General features: G+C 46.8%; 4 protein-coding genes across 11 annotated transcripts in view; all 4 read left to right on the forward strand.

The window, feature by feature from the left end:
- The window catches only part of LOC133485289 (protocadherin gamma-C5-like), a 294682-nt gene that overhangs the window by 189919 nt on the left and 84500 nt on the right, over positions 1-20263 (forward strand). The window lies entirely within an intron of this gene.
- Positions 3402-5958, forward strand: LOC133485300 (protocadherin gamma-A3-like). The gene has a single exon (XM_061788793.1). It carries the CDS (start codon positions 3454-3456, stop codon positions 5941-5943), a length of 2490 nt encoding a protein of 829 aa, XP_061644777.1. The 5' UTR covers positions 3402-3453; the 3' UTR covers positions 5944-5958.
- On the forward strand, positions 8953-11794 carry LOC133485295 (protocadherin beta-12-like). Its single transcript, XM_061788787.1, has one exon. It carries the CDS (start codon positions 9211-9213, stop codon positions 11707-11709), a length of 2499 nt encoding a protein of 832 aa, XP_061644771.1. The 5' UTR covers positions 8953-9210; the 3' UTR covers positions 11710-11794.
- Positions 13618-20223, forward strand: LOC133485302 (protocadherin beta-16-like). The gene has a single exon (XM_061788795.1). The coding sequence runs from the start codon at positions 16498-16500 to the stop codon at positions 18976-18978; it is 2481 nt and encodes an 826-aa protein (XP_061644779.1). The 5' UTR covers positions 13618-16497; the 3' UTR covers positions 18979-20223.

The following is a 20263-nucleotide window of genomic DNA, read 5'->3' on the forward strand; positions in this document are numbered from 1 at the left end:
CTAGCCACTCAGCATTTTCTTTAGCTTGACTTTTGTTACGTTTAATATGATTATAGCTAGGTTAAAGAACGAGATTTACAACCCTTTTAAATGTATTTGACCCCTTTGCACAACCAAGCACAGACTACATGAATTTTTAACGCTACAAGAACCACCATTCCTATCAGACGTCCGAGTCTGAACCATCACACAGACTTCGGTGAGTCTCTTTTATGATATACAATTCAAAATGAGAGAAAAAGAAATTCATTGTTGGATTCCACTTCAGCTGGGCCATGTCTTTCCAATCACTTGCTTTGCCGACTGCAACAGAAGTACGGTACATTCTGCTTTTCCAGTTTTCCAGAAGCTTTCCTGCAACGTAGTCGTTCCACTCTGCGAAGAGTTAGTCGCTGTGTCTGAGAGAGAGACTTTTATTCATAGCTAAAGTGACAAGCAAGTTTGGCTGTGAATTCACTTCATCAATGACATCAAGCGTGCAGTTGTTGACTATTTCCAACTCAGTAAGAGGTCTCTGATATCCTTATCACCAGGGTACCGGTTTAGTACTCGTCGCGTTCGGCAGACAAAATAAATACTTCTTAGTCCATTATGTTTGGAATTGCCGGTTTTCAACATCGACTTTGTGTTTTTTTCGGCTTTCAGAGAGACATTTTGAAGCCTGTCTTGTTTCTCAAACTTTGTAGCCAGTAGAAATGTAGTCTCAACTTCTTTTACTCGTTTCAAAACCGGGGACAACATGTCACTTTGCACTCTGTTAAGAGTGTTCATATGCACAGAGGCAAGTGTTGGTTTTGTGACTCGTTTGGGTTTTACAAAGTGTTCCGACCATTCATTCCCAGAGTTACAGTGACACGTACAGTGGCACCTCCCGTGACCGGATGTGATTTAACGGATATCGGAAGTCATGGTCAGTGCATGTGTCCAAAAATACTTTCCGGTTGTCACTGAAAGCGGTGTTGACAAGGTCTGTTAGTTCCAGAATTGACCACTGTTGTTTAGTGGCGCTGTGGCGCAATCTCGGCAGAGACTGGAGCTTTATGAGGATTCCCACATAGTTTCTCGGCAGGACTCACCCCCACGAACTCACCATCCCCACACTGTTTAATTTTGTCCAAAATAAAAACAAATAAGTTTGTTATGGTTAGGTTTTGGTTCTAGGTTTGGGGCTAAACCGTTTTCAGATTGGTTAAGGATTAGGGTGGGTTAGGTTAGTGGGAAACAAACTAATGCCGCCACACTTTTATCACATACTTCTTTTCCCGTCAAGAAGCAGTAGCGCGTGTTTTACAGGTACCCAGCAGCCAATCATTGAGTAGCGGCGCATGACCTGGAGCCAGTAATATTGGAGCAGGGCGTGTCCTGCCTACAAACTATGTGGGAATACTAATCACGGCCATGTTGAATGTGGCAACATTTCCATTGTATTGACGTGGCGGCCATGATGGCACAAGCTCAGTTCTATCGATTGTCGCATAGAGAGAGAGCGCACATGGCTGCGGTGTTCACTCAACGAGCAATACGACACATAAGTATGTCCCTGGAGTCTGGAACATGCTATTTCTGGTACAGTAACATTTTTTTTTTGTCAAGCAATTTGTCGATGGCAACGCATTTGGAACTAGGAAGCACACTAATTTTTTGTGACTCACGAAAGCGAGTGGCCTATGACAAGTACATAAGCATTGTCTACATCAAGCACCTCAGCGTAGTAAGTTTGGATGAAATTTAAAACTTTTCAAACATTTTAAAGTTTTAAAAAAATATTTATTTACAATAAATTGGTGAGGGGAGGAGCTGTGGGTCGTGACGAAAAGAACAAGATCCCGGAGCGGCCGAAATGAGTTTCCGGGCTCTCCCTTCGAGATAGGATGAGAAGCTCGGTCATCCGGGAGGAACTCAGAGTAGAGCCGCTGCTCCTCCACATCGAGAGGAGCCAGATGAGGTGGCTGGGGCATCTGATTCGGATGCCTCCTGGACGCCTCCCCGCTGAGGTGTTCCGGGCACGTCCCACCGGGAGGAGACCCCGGGGACGACCCAGGACACGCCGGAGAGACTACTTCTCTTGGCTGGCCTCGGAGCGCCTCGGGATCCCCCCGGAAGAGCTGGAGGAAGTGACTGGGGAGAGGGAAGTCTGTGTGTCCCTCCTGATAACGCTACTGCCCCTGCGACCCGTCGTCAGATAAGTGGTCGAAAATGGATGACTGGATGGACAGTAAATTGGTACCTTACTGGCGGCACGGAGCCGACTGGTTAGCACATCTGCCTCACAGTTCTGAGGACCGGGGTTCAAATCCCAGCCTCGCCTCTGTGGAGTTGGCGTGTTCTCCCGGTGCCTGGGTGGGGTTTTTCCAGGCACTCGGGTTTCCTCCCACATCCCAAAAACATGCGTGGTAGGGTGATTGAAGACTCTAAATTGCCCGTAGCAATGAATGTGAGTGCGAATGCTTGTTTGTTTATGTGTGTTCTGCGATTGGCTGGCGACCAGTTGAGGGTGTACCCCGCCTCTTGCCCAAAAATAGCTGGGATAGGCTCCAGCACCCCGTGACCCTAATGAGGATAAGCCGTACAGACAATGGATGGATGGTACCTTACTGGCGTTTTAGGCTATGAAAAAGCACAAAACACTCATTTTGTACTGAACTGTACATTAATATTGGTGCGAATGGCCACCAAAAAACGGCTTCAATCGAACGGACAATCAGCTGTAACAGACGAGCCTCTGCCTGTAATCGTCTGTTAAATCGAGGTTCCACTGTATGTCAATATTCTGGAACTAAACATCGAAAAGATGCAGCCTCATCAATAATGTTTTTTTTTTATTGTTGTCATATTACGTCATGATAAGAGGGAGTGTACGAGTCTTTCATTGTACTTTTCCAAATCATGTTTCGCTCGCCCCAAAGTGAGCAGTGAGCTCCTCGTGCAGTCTTGTCTCTGTCCATGGTGCTGAAGGGCAGCTTCCAAGGGATTTGTTGACCAGCGCTCGTTCTGAAGAATTCCAATCAATAATCCTCATTTATATCCCTTGTATGACTCTTACGCACACAACTTCCTTCCTGTAACTGTGTTGATTGGCTGTTTGTTCAGGTGACAACCTTAACTAGGAAAATATGTCTATGTTAATTTTTTATTATATTTAATGCAGTTATTTAACAGGACATAGCATATTCAAGATGTTTTTTTTTTTCCCCTCATGTTGAAGCTTTTATTCGAAGTGGGCAGTTTGGCATATCGGCCTCTAAGGGGCGCTGTTACATGGTAAATGGATGTGTTGGCGCTGTGTGATGCAGTGCAGCTCCCTCCTCTGTCGCTGCCATTTGGCACCAGAGAGCTTCGCGTGAACGACGTACAATCGTTGAGCTCAAATAACGCGCATCTGATTGCGCCTGCTTTAGGTCTGTCTTTTTTTTTTTCGATTGCGTCCCTTTATTGGAATATTTTTAATTTCATATGGAGGCTAAAAACATTCATCCGAGCCGAGGAGGAATGCGATGGCGACGCGCGGCCGGCCTCTTTGTCTTTTGGTGTTTTTTTCTCCACGCGAGCGAGGCCCAAATCCGCTACTCAATCCCCGAGGAGATGAAAAAAGGCTCGCTCGTCGGAAATGTGGCCCAAGATCTCGGTTTGGATCTGAAAAGACTCCGTTCTGGGCGGGCCCGCATCGTGACCGGGGAGAACGTCCAGTACGCCGAGCTGAGGGCGGACAAAGGGCTCCTGGTTGTCCATGAGAGGATAGATCGAGAACAGCTGTGTGGAGACGTGACGCCGTGCAGCTTCACCTTCGAGATTTTGTTGGAAAACCCCATGGAATTGCACCCGGTCACCATCGAAGTGTTGGACGTCAACGACAACGCGCCCACTTTTGAAAATAATTATTTGCAATTTGAAATAAGCGAATTGGCTGCACTTGGCTCCCGTTTTGTTTTGGAGAATGCACACGACGCTGACGTGGGTACAAACGATCTGCAGAGCTACGTTTTAACACCGAGTGATCATTTTGTTTTGAAGCAACACGTCAGTCCGGGAGGCAGAAAATATGCAGAAATGGTCCTGCAGAAAGCCTTAGACAGAGAACAGCAGCCACGACTTTCCCTGAAATTAGTGGCTGTGGACGGTGGGAATCCACAGAGGTCAGGTACAGTAAATATAGATATTAACATTTTAGACATAAATGATAATGTTCCCGTCTTCAATCAAACTTTGTATAAAGCTAAAGTGATTGAAAATGCCCCGAAGGGCACTTACATTCTCACTGTGAATGCCACTGATGCTGATAGCGGTTCAAATGGGAAAGTCACATACTCGTTTTCAAAATTAAATGCAGGAATCGTAGATTTGTTTCATATCGATGAGATGACAGGATGCATATCTGTCGTAAAACAAATCGATTATGAAAAAGACAAGACAATAGAATTCATGGTTGAAGCCAAAGATCAAGGAGGGCTGAGTGAGTCGACCAAAGTAGAAATCGAAGTCCTGGATTTGAATGATAATGTCCCCGTCCTCAACGTGATGTCCTTCACGAGTCCGGTTTCAGAAGACTCCCCGGCTGGTACCACGATCGGTATCATGAACGTGAAAGACCAGGATTCTGGCGAAAACGGTCACGTGAGGTGCGCCATCGAAGGCCGCGTTCCATTTCGCATGAAATCCAACGTGCGCAATTATTTTGCCTTGGTGACCGATGCCGATTTGGATCGCGAAAGCGTGTCCGAATATAACATCACAGTCGTCGCGTCGGACGCCGGCTCGCCTCCCCTCTCCGCCGAGAGAACTTTTCATTTGAAAGTTTCCGACGTGAACGACAACGCTCCTGTGTTTGCCGTCAGCTTTTATCGTGCCAACCTCGCCGAAAACAACTCGCCGGGTGTTTCCGTGCTGAGAGTGAGTGCCAAAGACCCAGATGAAAACCAGAACGCTCGTGTCTCTTACATGTTGGAGCAGGGCGAGATCGGGGGAACTCCGATTGCCTCGTTTGTGTCCGTGAACGCCCAAAGCGGCGTCGTCAGCGCCGTGCGCTCCTTCGACTACGAGCGGATGAAGCGGCTGGACTTTGCGGTGCGAGCGCAGGACGGAGGCTCCCCTCCTCTCTGTAGCAACGTGAGCGTGGGCGTCCTGATCCGGGACCAGAACGACAACGCCCCTCAGGTCCTGTACCCGGTCCAGCCGCACGCCGAAATGGTGCCTCGTTCGGCAGACGCGGGCTATCTGGTGACTAAAGTGGTGGCCGTGGATGTGGACTCTGGACAGAACGCCTGGCTCTCCTATAAAGTGCAGCACAAATTTGGGGGCGCAGACAGGGGGGCGCTGTTTGAAGTGGGCCTCCACAATGGAGAAATGCGAACTGTCCGCCAAGTGACTGATAAAGATGCTGTCAAACAAAGACTGACTGTCGTAGTGGAGGACAACGGGCAGCCCTCTCGTTCGGCTACGGTCGCGGTCAACGTGGCGCTGGCGGACGGCTTCCCCGAAGTGCTGAGGTCGGAGTTCGCCGACGACTTTAGCGAGGACTACGACGACCGGCTGACTTTTTACTTAGTCTCGGCTTTGGCCGCGGTCTCCTTCCTCTTCGTCGCCTGCTTGCTGCTTATCGTGTCGCTCAAAGTGTACAGGTGGAGACGGTCTCGCGTCCTGTACCGCTCCGACCTCCCCGTCATTCCGTATTATCCGCCGCGCTACTGCGACACGTTGGGGACGGCGGGGACGCTCCCGCACGTCTACAATTACGAGGCTGCCAAGAGTCACGTGACGAACACGCAAGCCGTGAGTCAAAGTTTAGTGAGTGTGGACGGAGCGGACGCTGACGTGCCGCACGGCGGCGAGCAGACGTCGGGGAACTGCTCTCGGATGTCGACTTTGGTGAGTCAAATCAGTACACTTTTTTCAATATATGTTTGTTTTCAGAGTTTATATCACGGAGAAGCCTTGTTCTTGGATTGATACATATTTTAAAGTCATTACATTTCATTTACAGTCGTGTTCAGAACCTGAAAGCCATGCTAGATTAAAAGTACACAGAAATAGGGCATCTTCTCATTGGAAAGGGGAGAAGAGATTTGGTGGTGGAACCTCAAAGTAAAGAAAATTATTCAAGGAAAGAGGTTAGCTGAGAAGAAGTGGAACACTGAGAGGAGGCGAAATGAATACATTGAGATGCGATGTCGGGCAAAGGTCGAGGTGGCAAACGCCAAACGAGGCATATGATGACATGTATGCCAGGTTGGACACTAAAGAAGGAGAAAAGGATCTATACAGGTTGGCCAGACAGAGGGAGAGAGATGGGAAGGATGTGCAGCAGGTTAGGGTGATTAAGGACAGAGATGAAAATGTGTTGACTGGTGCCAGCAGTGTGCTAGCTAGATGGAAAGAATACTTTGAGGAGTTGATGAATGAGGAAAATGAGAGAGAAGGGAGAGTAGAAGAGGCAAGTGTGGTGGACCAGGAAGTGGCAATGATTAGTAAGGGGGAAGTTAGAAAGGCATGAAAGAGGATGAAAAATCGAAAGGCTGTTGGTCCTGATGACATTCCTGTGGAGTTTCTGAAGCATGTAGGAGAGGTGGCTGGGGAGTTTTTGACCATCTTGTTCAACAGAATTCTAGCGGATAAGAAGATGCCTGAGGAATGCGAGCAACAGTATGGTTTCATGCCTAGAAACAGTAGCACATAATTTACCTTGAGGATGTTGATGGAAAAGTACAGAGAAGGTCAGAAGGAGCAACATTGTGTCTTTGTAGATCTAGAGAAAGCCTACGACAGAGTACCCAGAGAGGAACTGTGGTACTGCATGCGGAGGTCTGGAGTGGCAGAGAAGTATGTTAGAAAAATACAGGACATGTATGCGGGCAACAGAACAGTGGTGAGTTGTGACAGAGGAGTTGAAGGTGGAGGTGGGAGTGCATCAGGGATCAGCCTCGAGCCCCTTCCTGCTTGCAGTGGTAATGGCTATCCACTAATAGTTGAATCAACATAAAATTTTAAGGCAGCCAGGTTCGCCCTTTTTTCATAGCTCAAGTGACAAGCTGCTTCGTTTTGCTGTCAACTCACTTCATCAATGACCGCAAGCGTGCACTTGTTGACTATTTCCAACTCGGTAAAAGGTCTCTTATATCTGCATCATCAGGGTACCGGTTTGGTACTTGTTGCGTTCGGCAGGCAAAATAAATACTTCTCAGTCCATTCCCACTGGAATTGCCGGTTTTCAACATCCACTTTGTGTTTTTTTCGGCTTTCAGAGAGACATTTTGAAGCCTGTCTTGTTTCTCTAACTTTGTAGCGAGGAGCAATGTCGTCTCAACTTATTTTTCTTGTTTCAACAGCGCAGACAACATGTGACATAGCAAGTGTTTGTGTTGTGACTCGTATGGGTTTTACAAGTCTCAAAAGTATGCAGACTCACAAAGTGTTCAGACCATTCATTCCCAGAGTTAGAGTAACATGAACATTGGCACCTCCGTTTACCGCACTGCAAATTAACGGACGGTACATGTGTCCAAAAATAATTTCCAGTTGTCACTTAAACCGGTGTTGACAAGGTCTGATCGTTCCAGAATTGGCCACTGTAGTTTACTGGTAGGACACGCCCCCACGAGATCACCATCCCAAACATGGATACATTTTGTCCGAAATAAAAACAAAACAAGTTTGTTCTGGTTAGGTTTAGGGCGAGGGTTGGGGCTAAAGCGTTTTAAGATGGGTTAAGCATTAGGGTGGGTTAAGTAAGTGGGAAACATACGAACGCCGCCACACTTTTATCAAATACTTCTTTTCCCGTCTGGAAGCAGTAGGGCGTGTTTTACAGGTGTTTAACAGCCAATCATAGTGTAGCGGCTCGTGACCTGGAGCCAGTAAGATTGGAGCAGGGTGTGTCCTGTCCAGAAGACTGAGATGCACCTATTTCCGTGTCACAGATATACAATATAACAAGATTCAACCAACAGACGTAACTCCCGTGCCTATGTGGCGGCCATGTTGAATGTGGCAACACTCAATTGTATTGACGTGGTGGCCATGATGGCACGTGTTCTATCAATTGTTGCATAGAGTTCTTCGCAGCGAGAGCACATATGGCTGTGGTGTTCACTCAAAGAGCAATACGACAATATTGAACATGCTATTTTTGGTGCCGTAATGTTTTTTTGTTTTTTTTTGTATGCCAAGCTATTCATCGATGGCAAAGCATTTGGAACTAGGAAGCACACTAATTCGTCGTGACTCACAAAAGCGCGTGGCCTATGACAAATATGTCAGCAATGTCGACATAAAGCACATCAGTGTTGAAAGTTTGGATGAAATTGCAAACTTTACAAACATTTTCACGTTTTAAAAAAATATTTATTTCCAATAAATTGGTACCTTACTGGGCATTTTAGGACATGAAAAAGCACAAAATACAAATTTTGTACTGTACAGAAATATGGGTGCAAATGGCCACCAAAAAATGGCTTCAATAGAACGGACAATCAGCTGTAACAGACGAGCCTCTGCCTGTAATCGTCTGTTAAATCGAGGTTCCACTGTATGTCAATATTCTGGAACTAGACATCGAAAAGATGCAGCCTCATCAATAATGTATTTTTTTTTTATTGTTGTCATATTACATAATGATAAGACGGAGTGGACGAGTCGTGCATTGTACTTTTCCAAATAATGTTTCGCTCGCCCCAAAGTGAGCAGTGAGCTCCTCGTGCAGTCTTGTCTCTGTCCATGGTGCTGAAGGGCAGCTTCCAAGGGATTTGTTGACCATCGCTCGTTCTGAAGAATTCCAATCAATAATCATCATTTATATCATTGGTATTACTCTTTCGCACACAACGTCCTGCCTGTAACTGTGTTGATTAGCTGTTTGTTCAGGTGACAACCTTAACTCGGAAAATGTCTTTATTAATTTTTTAAATATATTTAATGCGGTTATTTAACAGGACAGAACATATTCAAGATGTTTTTTTTTCCCCCCCATGTTGAAGCTTTTATTCTAACTGGGCAGTTTGGCATATCGGCCTCTAAGGGGCGCTGTTACATGGTAAATGGATGTGTTGGCGCTGTGTGATGCAGTGCAGCTCCCTCCTCTGTCGCTGCCATTTGGCACCAGAGAGCTTCGCGTGAACGACGTACAATCGTTGAGCTCAAATAACGCGCATCTGATTGCGCCTGCTTTGGTTCTGTCTTTTTTTCGATTGCGTCCCTTTATTGGAATATTTTTAATTTCATATGGAGGCTAAAAACATTCATCCGAGCCGAGGAGGAATGCGATGGCGACGCGCGGCCGGCCTCTTTGTCTTTTGGTGTTTTTTTCTCCACGCGAGCGAGGCCCAAATCCGCTACTCAATCCCCGAGGAGATGAAAAAAGGCTCGCTCGTCGGAAATGTGGCCCAAGATCTCGGTTTGGATCTGAAAAGACTCCGTTCTGGGCGGGCCCGCATCGTGACCGGGGAGAACGTCCAGTACGCCGAGCTGAGGGCGGACAAAGGGCTCCTGGTTGTCCATGAGAGGATAGATCGAGAACAGCTGTGTGGAGACGTGACGCCGTGCAGCTTCACCTTCGAGATTTTGTTGGAAAACCCCATGGAATTGCACCCGGTCACCATCGAAGTGTTGGACGTCAACGACAACGCGCCCACTTTTGAAAATAAACATTTAGAATTCGAAATTAGCGAGTCTGCTGCGCTTGCCTCCCGTTTTGTGTTGGAGGCTGCGTATGATGCTGACGTGGGTGCAAACGATTTGCAGAGCTACATTTTAACACCGAGTGATCATTTTGTGTTGAAGCAACACGTCAGTCCGGGAGGAAGTAAACATGCAGAAATGGTCCTGCAGAAAGCCTTAGACAGAGAACAGCAGCCGCGACTTTCCCTTAAATTAGTGGCTGTGGACGGTGGGAATCCACAGAGGTCAGGTACGGTAAATATAGATATTAACATTCAAGATGCAAATGATAATGCGCCCGTCTTTAATCAAACCGTTTATAAAGCAAAAGTGACAGAAAATGCAGCAAAAGGCTCTCACGTTGTGACTGTGAATGCCACTGATGCTGATAGTGGTTCATATGGGAAAGTCACATACTCGTTTTCAAAATCAAAAGCAGGAATTGCAGATATCTTTCATATTGATGAGATGACAGGATGCATATCGGTCGTAAAACAAATCGATTATGAAAAAGACAAGTCAATAGAATTCATGGTTGAAGCCAAAGATCAAGGTGCATTAACAGACTCCACCAAAGTGGAAATCGAAGTCCTGGATTTGAATGATAATGTCCCCGTCCTCAACGTGATGTCCTTCACGAGTCCGGTTTCAGAAGACTCCCCGGCTGGTACCACGATCGGTATCATGAACGTAAAAGACCAGGATTCTGGCGAAAACGGTCACGTGAGGTGCGCCATCGAAGGCCGCGTTCCATTTCGCATGAAATCCAACGTGCGCAATTATTTTGCCTTGGTGACCGATGCCGATTTGGATCGCGAAAGCGTGTCCGAATATAACATCACAGTCGTCGCGTCGGACGCCGGCTCGCCTCCCCTCTCCGCCGAGAGAACTTTTCATTTGAAAGTTTCCGACGTGAACGACAACGCTCCTGTGTTTGCCGTCAGCTTTTATCGTGCCAACCTCGCCGAAAACAACTCGCCGGGTGTTTCCGTGCTGAGAGTGAGTGCCAAAGACCCAGATGAAAACCAGAACGCTCGTGTCTCTTACATGTTGGAGCAGGGCGAGATCGGGGGAACTCCGATTGCCTCGTTTGTGTCCGTGAACGCCCAAAGCGGAGTCGTCAGCGCCGTGCGCTCCTTCGACTACGAGCGGATGAAGCGGCTGGACTTTGCGGTGCGAGCGCAGGACGGAGGCTCCCCTCCTCTCTGTAGCAACGTGAGCGTGGGCATCCTGATCCGGGACCAGAACGACAACGCCCCTCAGGTCCTGTACCCGGTCCAGCCGCACGCCGAAATGGTGCCTCGTTCGGCAGACGCGGGCTATCTGGTGACTAAAGTGGTGGCCGTGGATGTGGACTCTGGACAGAACGCCTGGCTCTCCTATAAAGTGCAGCACAAATTTGGGGGCGCAGACAGGGGGGCGCTGTTTGAAGTGGGCCTCCACAATGGAGAAATGCGAACTGTCCGCCAAGTGACTGATAAAGATGCTGTCAAACAAAGACTGACTGTCGTAGTGGAGGACAACGGGCAGCCCTCTCGTTCGGCTACGGTCGCGGTGAACGTGGCGCTGGCGGACGGCTTCCCCGAAGTGCTGAGGTCGGAGTTCGCCGACGACTTTAGCGAGGACTACGACGACCGGCTGACTTTTTACTTAGTCTCGGCTTTGGCCGCGGTCTCCTTCCTCTTCGTCGCCTGCTTGCTGCTTATCGTGTCGCTCAAAGTGTACAGGTGGAGACGGTCTCGCGTCCTGTACCGCTCCGACCTCCCCGTCATTCCGTATTATCCGCCGCGCTACTGCGACACTTTGGGGACGGCGGGGACGCTCCCGCACGTCTACAATTACGAGGCGTGCGCCGCCGCCAAGAGTCACGTGACGAACACGCAAGCCGTGAGTCAAAGTTTAGTGAGTGTGGACGGAGCGGACGCTGACGTGCCGCACGGCGGCGAGCAGACGTCGGGGAACTGCTCTCGGATGTCGACTTTGGTGAGTCAAATCAGTACACTTGTTTCAATATATGTTTGTTTTCAGAGTTTATATCATGGAGAAGCCTTGTTCTTGTATTGATGCATATTTTAAAGTCATTACATTTCATTTGCAGTCGTGTGTTCAGAACCTGAAAGCCATGCTAGATTAAAAGTAGACAGAAATAGGGCATCTTCTCGTTGGAAAGGAGAGAAGAGATTTGGTGGTGGAACCTCAAAGTCCAGGAAATCATTCAAGGAATGAGGTAAGCTGAGAAGAAGTGGAACACTGAGAGGAGGAGAAAGGATGAATTGAAATGTGATGTAGGGCAAAGGTCGAGGTGGCAAAGGCCAAACAAGAGGCATATGATGACATGTATGCCAGGTTGGACACTAAAGAAGGAGAAAAGGATCTCTACAGGTTGGCCAGACAGAGGGAGAGAGATGGGAAGGATGTGCAGCAGGTTAGGGTGATTAAGGACAGAGATGGAAATGTGTTGACTGGTGCCAGCAGTGTGCTAGCTAGATGGAAAGAATACTTTGAGGGGTTGATGAATGAGGAAAATGAGAGAGAAGGGAGAGTAGAAGAGGCAAGTGTGGTGGACAAGGAAGTGGCAATGATTAGTAAGGGGGAAGTTAGAAAGGCATGAAAGAGGATGAAAAATGGAAAGGCTGTTGGTCCTGATGACATTCCTGTGGAGTTTTTGACCATCTTGTTCAACAGAATTGAAGATGCCTGGGGAATGCGAGCAACAGCATGGTTTCATGCCTAGAAAGAGTACCACAGATACATTATTAGCCTTGAGGATGTTGATGGAAAAGTACAGAGAAGGTCAGAAGGAGCTACATTGTCTCTGTAGATCTTGAGAAAGCCTACGACAGAGTACCCAGAGAGGAACTGTGGTACTGCATGCGGAGGTCTGGAGTGTCAGAGAAGTATGTTAGAAGAATACAGGACATATATGAGGGCAACAGAACAGTGGTGAGGTGTAACAGAGGAGTTGAAGGTGGAGGTGGGAGTGCATCAGGGATCAGCCTCGAGCCCCTTCCTGCTTGCAGTGGTAATGGATAGGCTGACAGATGAGGTCAGACTGGAATCCCCGTGGACCATGATGTTCGCAGATGACGTCGTGATCTGCAGTGAAAGCATCAGTCTAACCTCATCCATTAGCCTATCCATCACCACTGCCAACAGGAAGGGGCTCAGGGCTGATCCCTGATGCAGTCCCCCCTCCACCTTAAATTCGTCTGTCATACCTCACCGCTGTTCTGCTGCCCTCGTTCATGTCTTGTATTATTCTAACATATTTCTCTGCCACTCCAGACCTCCGCATGCAGTACCACAGTTCCTCTCTGGGTACTCAGTCGGAGGCTTTCTCAAGATCTACAAAGACACAATGTCGCTCCTTCTGACCTTCTCTGTACTTTTCCACCAACATCCTCAAGGCAGATAATGCATCTGTGGTACTCTTTCTAGGCATGAAACCATACTGTTGTTCACAAATACTCACTTCTGTCCTGAGTCTGGCCTCCACTACTCTTTCCCATAACTTCATTGTGTGGCTCATCAACTTTATTCCTCTATAGTTCCCACAGCTCTGCACATTACCTTTGTTCTTAAAAATGGGCACCAGTACACTTTTCCTCCATTCCTCAGGCATCTTCTCACGCACTTGAATTTTATTGAACAAGCTGGTCAAAAACTCCACAGCCACCTCTCCTAGATGCCTCCATACCTCCACAGGAATGTCGTCAGGACCAACAGCCTTTCCATTTTTCATCCTCTTTAATGCCTTTCTAACTTCCCCCTTACTAATCATTGCCACTTCCTGGTCCACCACACTTGCCTCTTCTACTCTTCCTTCTCTCTCATTTTCCTCATTCATCAACCCCTCAAAGTATTCTTTCCATCTAGCTAGCACACTACTGGCACCAGTCAACAAATTTCCATCTCTGTCCTTAATCACCCTAACCTGCTGCACATCCTTCCCATCTCTCTCCCTCTGTCTGGCCAACCTGTAGAGATCCTTTTCTCCTTCTTTAGTGTCCAACCTGGCATACATGTCCTCATATGCCTCTTGTTTGGCCTTTGCCACTTCTACCTTTGCCCTATGTCGCATCTCAATGTATTCCTTTCGCCTCTCCTCGTTGCTCTGTTTCCCACTTCTTCTTAGCTAACCTTTTTCCTTGTATGATTTCCTGTCCTGTGAGGTTCCACCACCTTGTCTCCTTCTCTCCTGCCTGCCTCTCTGATCACCTTGGCTGCAGTGGTTAAGTCTTCTGGAAGCTCCTCCCGTCCACCGAGAGCCTGTCTCATCTCTTCCCGAAAAGCTGCATAACACTCACACCAATACATACTTTTAATTGACTTTTTTTTTGCGGTGGACAGACTTATTATCTATGAAATATTGTATCAAGGTTTGTTTACTTGGATAATCATGGTTTTCTAGCCATAATTATTAACTCAAATGACAAGTAAAGAACTTTTGGTAACAATTCAAATGTGTTGGGCTGGATGTTCATTGTCATTGTCCATGGTGCTGGAATTGCTTGGAGCTGACAATTCAGACAAACAAATGAAGTTGTAGCAGCTATTCAACCTCGTTCGTTCTTCTTTTGACTGCGTTTTCTATTCGGTGAAACCAATTTCCTCCGTAGTTATGTATTAACACCTTATTTTCGTGGTTGTATTGTTGTTTAAAGTTCAGGGACATCATCTGTCTCAACATTTGTTCATGATGTCATACCTTCTGTTGATTTTTGAAAATAGTCTGGATTCAAATTTGAAAACATTCTTCCCAATCAAAATAAAAATATCTGTTAATTACATATTTGTCTATTTTTTAAATTCAACTTAAAAATAGTGCATTTTTTAGTTGGAAAGGGGAGAAGGAGCTTTGGTGGTGGAACCTCAAAGTAAAGAAAATCATTCAAGGAAAGAGGTTAGCTGAGAAGAAGTGGAACACTGAGGGGAGGAGAAATGAATACATTGAGATGCGATGTAGGGCAAAGGTCGAGGTGGCAAAGGCCAAACGAGGCATATGCATGCCAGGTTGGACACTAAAGAAGGAGAAAAGGATCTATACAGGTTGGCCAGACAGAGGGAGAGAGATGGGAAGGATGTGCAGCAGGTTAGGGTGATTAAGGACAGAGATGGAAATGTGTTGACTGGTGCCAGCAGTGTGCTAGCTCGATGGAAAGAATACTTTGAGGAGTTGATGAATGAGGAAAATGAGAGAGAAGGGAGAGTAGAAGAGGCAAGTGTGGTGGACCAGGAAGTGGCAATGATTAGTAAGGGGGAAGTTAGAAAGGCATGAAAGAGGATGAAAAATGGGAAGGCTGTTGGTCCTGATGACATTCCTGTGGAGTTTTGGAAGCATCTCGGAGAGGTGGTTGTGGAGTTTTTGACCAGCTTGTTCAACAGAATTCTAGCGGGTCAGAAGATGCCTGAGGAATGCGAGCAACAGTATGGTTTTCTGCCTAGAAAGAGTAACACAGATGCATTATTTGCCTTGAGGATGTTGATGGAAAAGTACGGAAGGTAAGAAGGAGCTACATTGTGTCTTTGTAGATCCAGCGAAAGCCTATGACAGAGTACCCAGAGAGGAACTGTGGTACTGCATGCGGAGGTCAGGAGTGGCAGAGAAGCATGTTAGAATAATACAGGACATGTCCGAGGGCAGCAGAACAGTGGATAGGTGTGACAAAGGAGGTGGAGGTGGGAGTGCATCAGGGATCAGCCCCGAGCCCCTTCCTGTTTACAGTGGTAATGGATGGGCTGACAGATGAGATTAGACTGGAATCCCCGTGGACCATGGTGTTCGCAGATGACGTCGAGATCTGCAGTGAAAGCAGGGAGCAGGTGGAGGAAACTTTAGGAAAGTGGATACCAATACGTTCCTTTTGTCCTTTTAAAAAAAAAAAAAAAAAAACATTTTCCGCGTACAGATTTATTACATATGAAATATTTTATCAAGGATTGTTTATTTGGATAATCATAGTTTTCTAGCCATGATTATGAACCAAAATGAAAAGTAAAGAACCTTTGGTAACAGTTAATATGTTGGGCTGGATGTTCATTGTCGTTGTCCATGGTGCTGGAATTTCTTGGAGCTGACAATTCAGACATACAAATGAAGTTGGAGCAGCTATTCGACCTCGTTCGTTCTTCTTTTTGACAGCGTTTTCTATTCGCTGAAATAAATTTCCTCCGTAGTTATGGATTAACACCTTATTTTCGTGGTTGTATTGTTGTTTGAAGTTTAGGTATCATATCTGTGTCATCATTCTCAACATTTGTTCATGTTGTCATACCTTTTGTTGATTTTTTTAAAAATAGTCTGGATTGAATATTGAATGCATTCTTTCCAAACTAAATAAAAATATCAGTTAAGTATATATGTATTTTTTTAAATAAAACTTTTGCAAAAGAAAACGCTATTTATGAAATTATTTTAACATCATCTTGAGATCAATATTTTTGTGCAGCATTTTTTTCACATTGTCATATTGGTAAAATAGAAAATGTAAACAACCCGATTCCAAAAGCGTTAAGTACAACATCCAATTGTCCAGTCTTGCTATTTTGTTATTTTGTGGCCCCAGATTATTAAAAATAAAAAAATTAAAAAAAATCAGTTTCCGTTGGCAATCACATGGAGGTGCACTACCGCCAAAATGCTCTGAGCGCCGCTCGTGCTACGTCATTGAATTCGAAGGAAACTCGTCCGTGCAGCAGTCCTCCTCTCGGACTCCTTTTCGAGCTTCGCAGACGAGAAAGACGACGCTCTGCTCGCCATTCGACGAGGAACGTTTTCCGTGGATTCTCGTGTTTGATTCGGTTTTTATTGTCAAGGATTCCTGTCGGTGTTTGGATATTTTCGGATCCGCGATGGAGCGTCTGTGGATGCGCGCTGTCAGAGGCCGATGGCGCACACTGTTTGTCGTTCTTTGTCTCTGTGAGCTGCGCTCCGTGAGCGGACAGGCTCGCTATTCCATACCGGAGGAGCAGGCGGAAGGCTCTTTCGTGGGGAACATTGCGAGAGATTTGGGCTTGGATGTGGCCAGACTAGTAGCAGGTAAAGCTCGTATTATTAGCAAAGGAGGCCGACAGTATGTTGATTTAAAGCCAGACAAAGGCACACTTGTCATTCAAGAGCGCATCGACCGAGAGGAGCTTTGTGGAAAGACGACGCCCTGCAGCTTCACTTTCGACATCATTTTAGAAAATCCCATCCAACTTTATCGCGTGACAGTGGAGGTTGTGGACATGAATGACAACAGTCCGTCCTTCCCTCAGTCGGAAATTCATTTGAAAATCACTGAAAATGCTGCAGTGGGCACTCGTTTCTCACTCGAGAATGCGGATGACTCTGATGTTGGAATTAATGATGTTCAAAAATACATACTTAAACCGTTAGAAAATTTTAAATTGGAAATACAAAACCAACCAAATGGCAGGAAAGTTATTGAAATGGTTTTAGAGAAGCCTTTAGACCGAGAACAGGAGGAGAGCCTGACACTCATGCTGATTGCGTCAGATGGTGGCGAGCCACATCGGTCAGGGACGGCGAGAATTCAAATCACTGTGCTGGACGCCAACGACAACGCGCCAGTGTGCACTCAACCTGTTTACAAGGTCGATGTGCGAGAAAATTCACCTGCAGGAACCTTGATCGCGACTGTGAGTGCAAGCGACGCTGATGCGGGCCTCAACGGTGATGTCACATATTCCACTCGTTCTACCAAAGAGCAGTTGTTTGATGTAAATGTTAAAACAGGAGATATTAAAATTACCAGTAATATAGATTTTGAAAAATCACGGAGTTTTGAATTAAACGTCCAGGCCAGTGACCATGGAGGTTATACAGACACATGTAAGGTTTTCATCAACATAATTGATGAGAACGACAACGTCCCCACAATCAAGTTGATGTCCTTTTCTCAGTCCATACCTGAGGATTCTCCCCCAGGTGCAACCGTGGCTGTTTTTAACGTGAATGATGACGACGCTGACGGCAACGGTGTTGTCAAGTGTGCCATTAACGCTGACGTCCCGTTTAAAATCGAGTCTTCGTTAGCGGGTTACTACACTATAGTGACCGAAAACTTCTTAGACCGGGAAAGCGTCCCCGAATATAACGTGACCATAACAGTGTCCGACCAAGGCTCTCCGCCTCTGTCTAGTAGTCAAAACGTCAACGTTCAAATATCCGACGTGAACGACAACCCGCCCGAATTCCATCAGTCGGAATACAGGAAGACCGTAGCAGAGAACAACCCTCCCGGTTTTTCCGTCTTGACCGTCAGTGCCGGTGACGCAGACTGGGGCCGGAACGCTCGAGTGTCTTACTTCCTGGAGGAGAAAGAAGTTCACGGAGCAGCCGTGTCTTCTTTTGTCTCGGTCCATCCGGAGAGCGGCGTCGTCCGCGCGCTCCGATCCTTCGATTACGAACAAATCAAGTCCTTCGACTTCAACGTGAGCGCCCGCGACTCCGGATCCCCTCCGCTGAGCTCCGCGGCCGCCGTTCGCATCCTGATCCGGGACCAGAACGACAACGCCCCTCAGGTCCTGTACCCGGTCCAGCCGCACGCCGAAATGGTGCCTCGTTCGGCAGACGCGGGCTATCTGGTGACTAAAGTGGTGGCCGTGGATGTGGACTCTGGACAGAACGCCTGGCTCTCCTATAAAGTGCAGCACAAATTTGGGGGCGCAGACAGGGGGGCGCTGTTTGAAGTGGGCCTCCACAATGGAGAAATGCGAACTGTCCGCCAAGTGACTGATAAAGATGCTGTCAAACAAAGACTGACTGTCGTAGTGGAGGACAACGGGCAGCCCTCTCGTTCGGCTACGGTCGCGGTCAACGTGGCGCTGGCGGACGGCTTCTCCGAAGTGCTGAGGTCGGAGTTCGCCGACGACTTTAGCGAGGACTACGACGACCGGCTGACTTTTTACTTAGTCTCGGCTTTGGCCGCGGTCTCCTTCCTCTTCGTCGCCTGCTTGCTGCTTATCGTGTCGCTCAAAGTGTACAGGTGGAGACGGTCTCGCGTCCTGTACCGCTCCGACCTCCCCGTCATTCCGTATTATCCGCCGCGCTACTGCGACACGTTGGGGACGGCGGGGACGCTCCCGCACGTCTACAACTACGAGGCGTGCGCCGCCGCCAAGAGTCATGTGACGAACACGCAAGCCGTGAGTCAAAGTTTAGTGAGTGTGGACGGAGCGGACGCTGACGTGCCGCACGGCGGCGAGCAGACGTCGGGGAACTGCTCTCGGATGTCGACTTTGGTGAGTCAATTGTTTCTCTGTTTCATGACTTTTACTGCTTCTCGAGGTTGTATGACTTGTTTTGCTTTGTTGCTGAAAGGTTGATCTTTTGAACTTAATGCAAATCTTGTAACTTAGAACAAGCTTGTTCAAATAATTGTTGATACTCAGTTGACTTTGTAGTTTGTAAATTTGCATACTTCCAAGCAGGGCTTGACATTTGCTTTTTTGGCCAGTGGTTTCCCAGAGGTACTAACCACTCAGCATTTTTACTCGCTTCACTTTTAATGTTATGTTTTATATGATCACAGCTTGATTAAAGAACTACAACAGCCAATCATAGTGTAGCGGCGCGTGTCCTGGAGCCAGTAATATTGGAGCAGGGTGTGTCCTTCCCAGAAACTATGTGGGAATACTAATCACGCAAGACTGGGATGCACCTATTTCCGTGTCACAGACGTGCAATATGAACAGGTTCAACCATTCCTATTTGGCGGCCATGTTGAATGTGGCAACATTCAATTGACGTGGTGGCCATGATGGCACGAGTTCTATCTGTTTTCGCATAAAGCTCTACGCAGAGAAGAGCGCACATGGCTGCAGTATTCACTCAACGAGGAATACAACACATAAATCCCTGGAGTCTGGAACATGCTATTTATGGTACGGTAACAGTTTAAAAAAAAAAAAAATTATTATTATTTTTTTTAGTCAAGCTGTACGTCAATGGCAACACATTTGGAATTCGGAAGCACACTAATTTGTCACGACTCACGAAAGCAAGCGGCCTATGGCAAATACGTCAGCACTTTCTACATCAAGCACGTCAGCGTCGTAAGTTTGGATAAAATATAAAACTTTTCCAACATTTCCAAGTTTTTAAAAAATATGTATTACCAATAACTTGGTACTTTTATGTGCATTTTAGGCCATGAAAAAGCACAAAGCCACTTTTGTACTGTCCAGTAATATGGGTGCAAATGGCCACCAAAAAAAGGCTTCAATCGAACGGGCAATCAGCTGTAACAGACGATCCTCTGACCATAATCGTCTGTTTAATTGAGGTTCCACTGTATGTTATTATTCTGGAAGTCGACATTGTAAAGATGTAGCCTCATCAGTAATGTTTTTTTTATTGTTGCCATATGACATAATGATAAGAGGGAGTGTACGAGTCGTGCATTGTACTTTTCCAAATAATGTTTCGCTCGCCCCAAAGTGAGCAGTGAGCTCCTCCTGCAGTCGTGTCTCTGTCCATGGTGCTGAAGGGCAGCTTCCAAGGGATTTGTTGACCAGCGCTCGTTCTGAAGAATTCCAATCAATAATCATCATTTATATCACTTGTATTACCCTTACTCACCCACGTCCTTCCTGTAACTGTGTTGATTGG

Source organism: Phyllopteryx taeniolatus, chromosome 10 (assembly GCF_024500385.1).
Source record: "Phyllopteryx taeniolatus isolate TA_2022b chromosome 10, UOR_Ptae_1.2, whole genome shotgun sequence".
In the NCBI taxonomy this organism is placed as follows: domain Eukaryota; kingdom Metazoa; phylum Chordata; class Actinopteri; order Syngnathiformes; family Syngnathidae; genus Phyllopteryx; species Phyllopteryx taeniolatus.

Bases quoted from the DNA above. Each gene is read 5' to 3' on its own strand.
- LOC133485302 (XM_061788795.1), top strand. From the start codon at position 16,498: ATGGAGCGTCTGTGGATGCGCGCTGTCAGAGGCCGATGGCGCACACTG.
- LOC133485295 (XM_061788787.1), top strand. From the start codon at position 9,211: ATGGAGGCTAAAAACATTCATCCGAGCCGAGGAGGAATGCGATGGCGA.
- LOC133485300 (XM_061788793.1), top strand. From the start codon at position 3,454: ATGGAGGCTAAAAACATTCATCCGAGCCGAGGAGGAATGCGATGGCGA.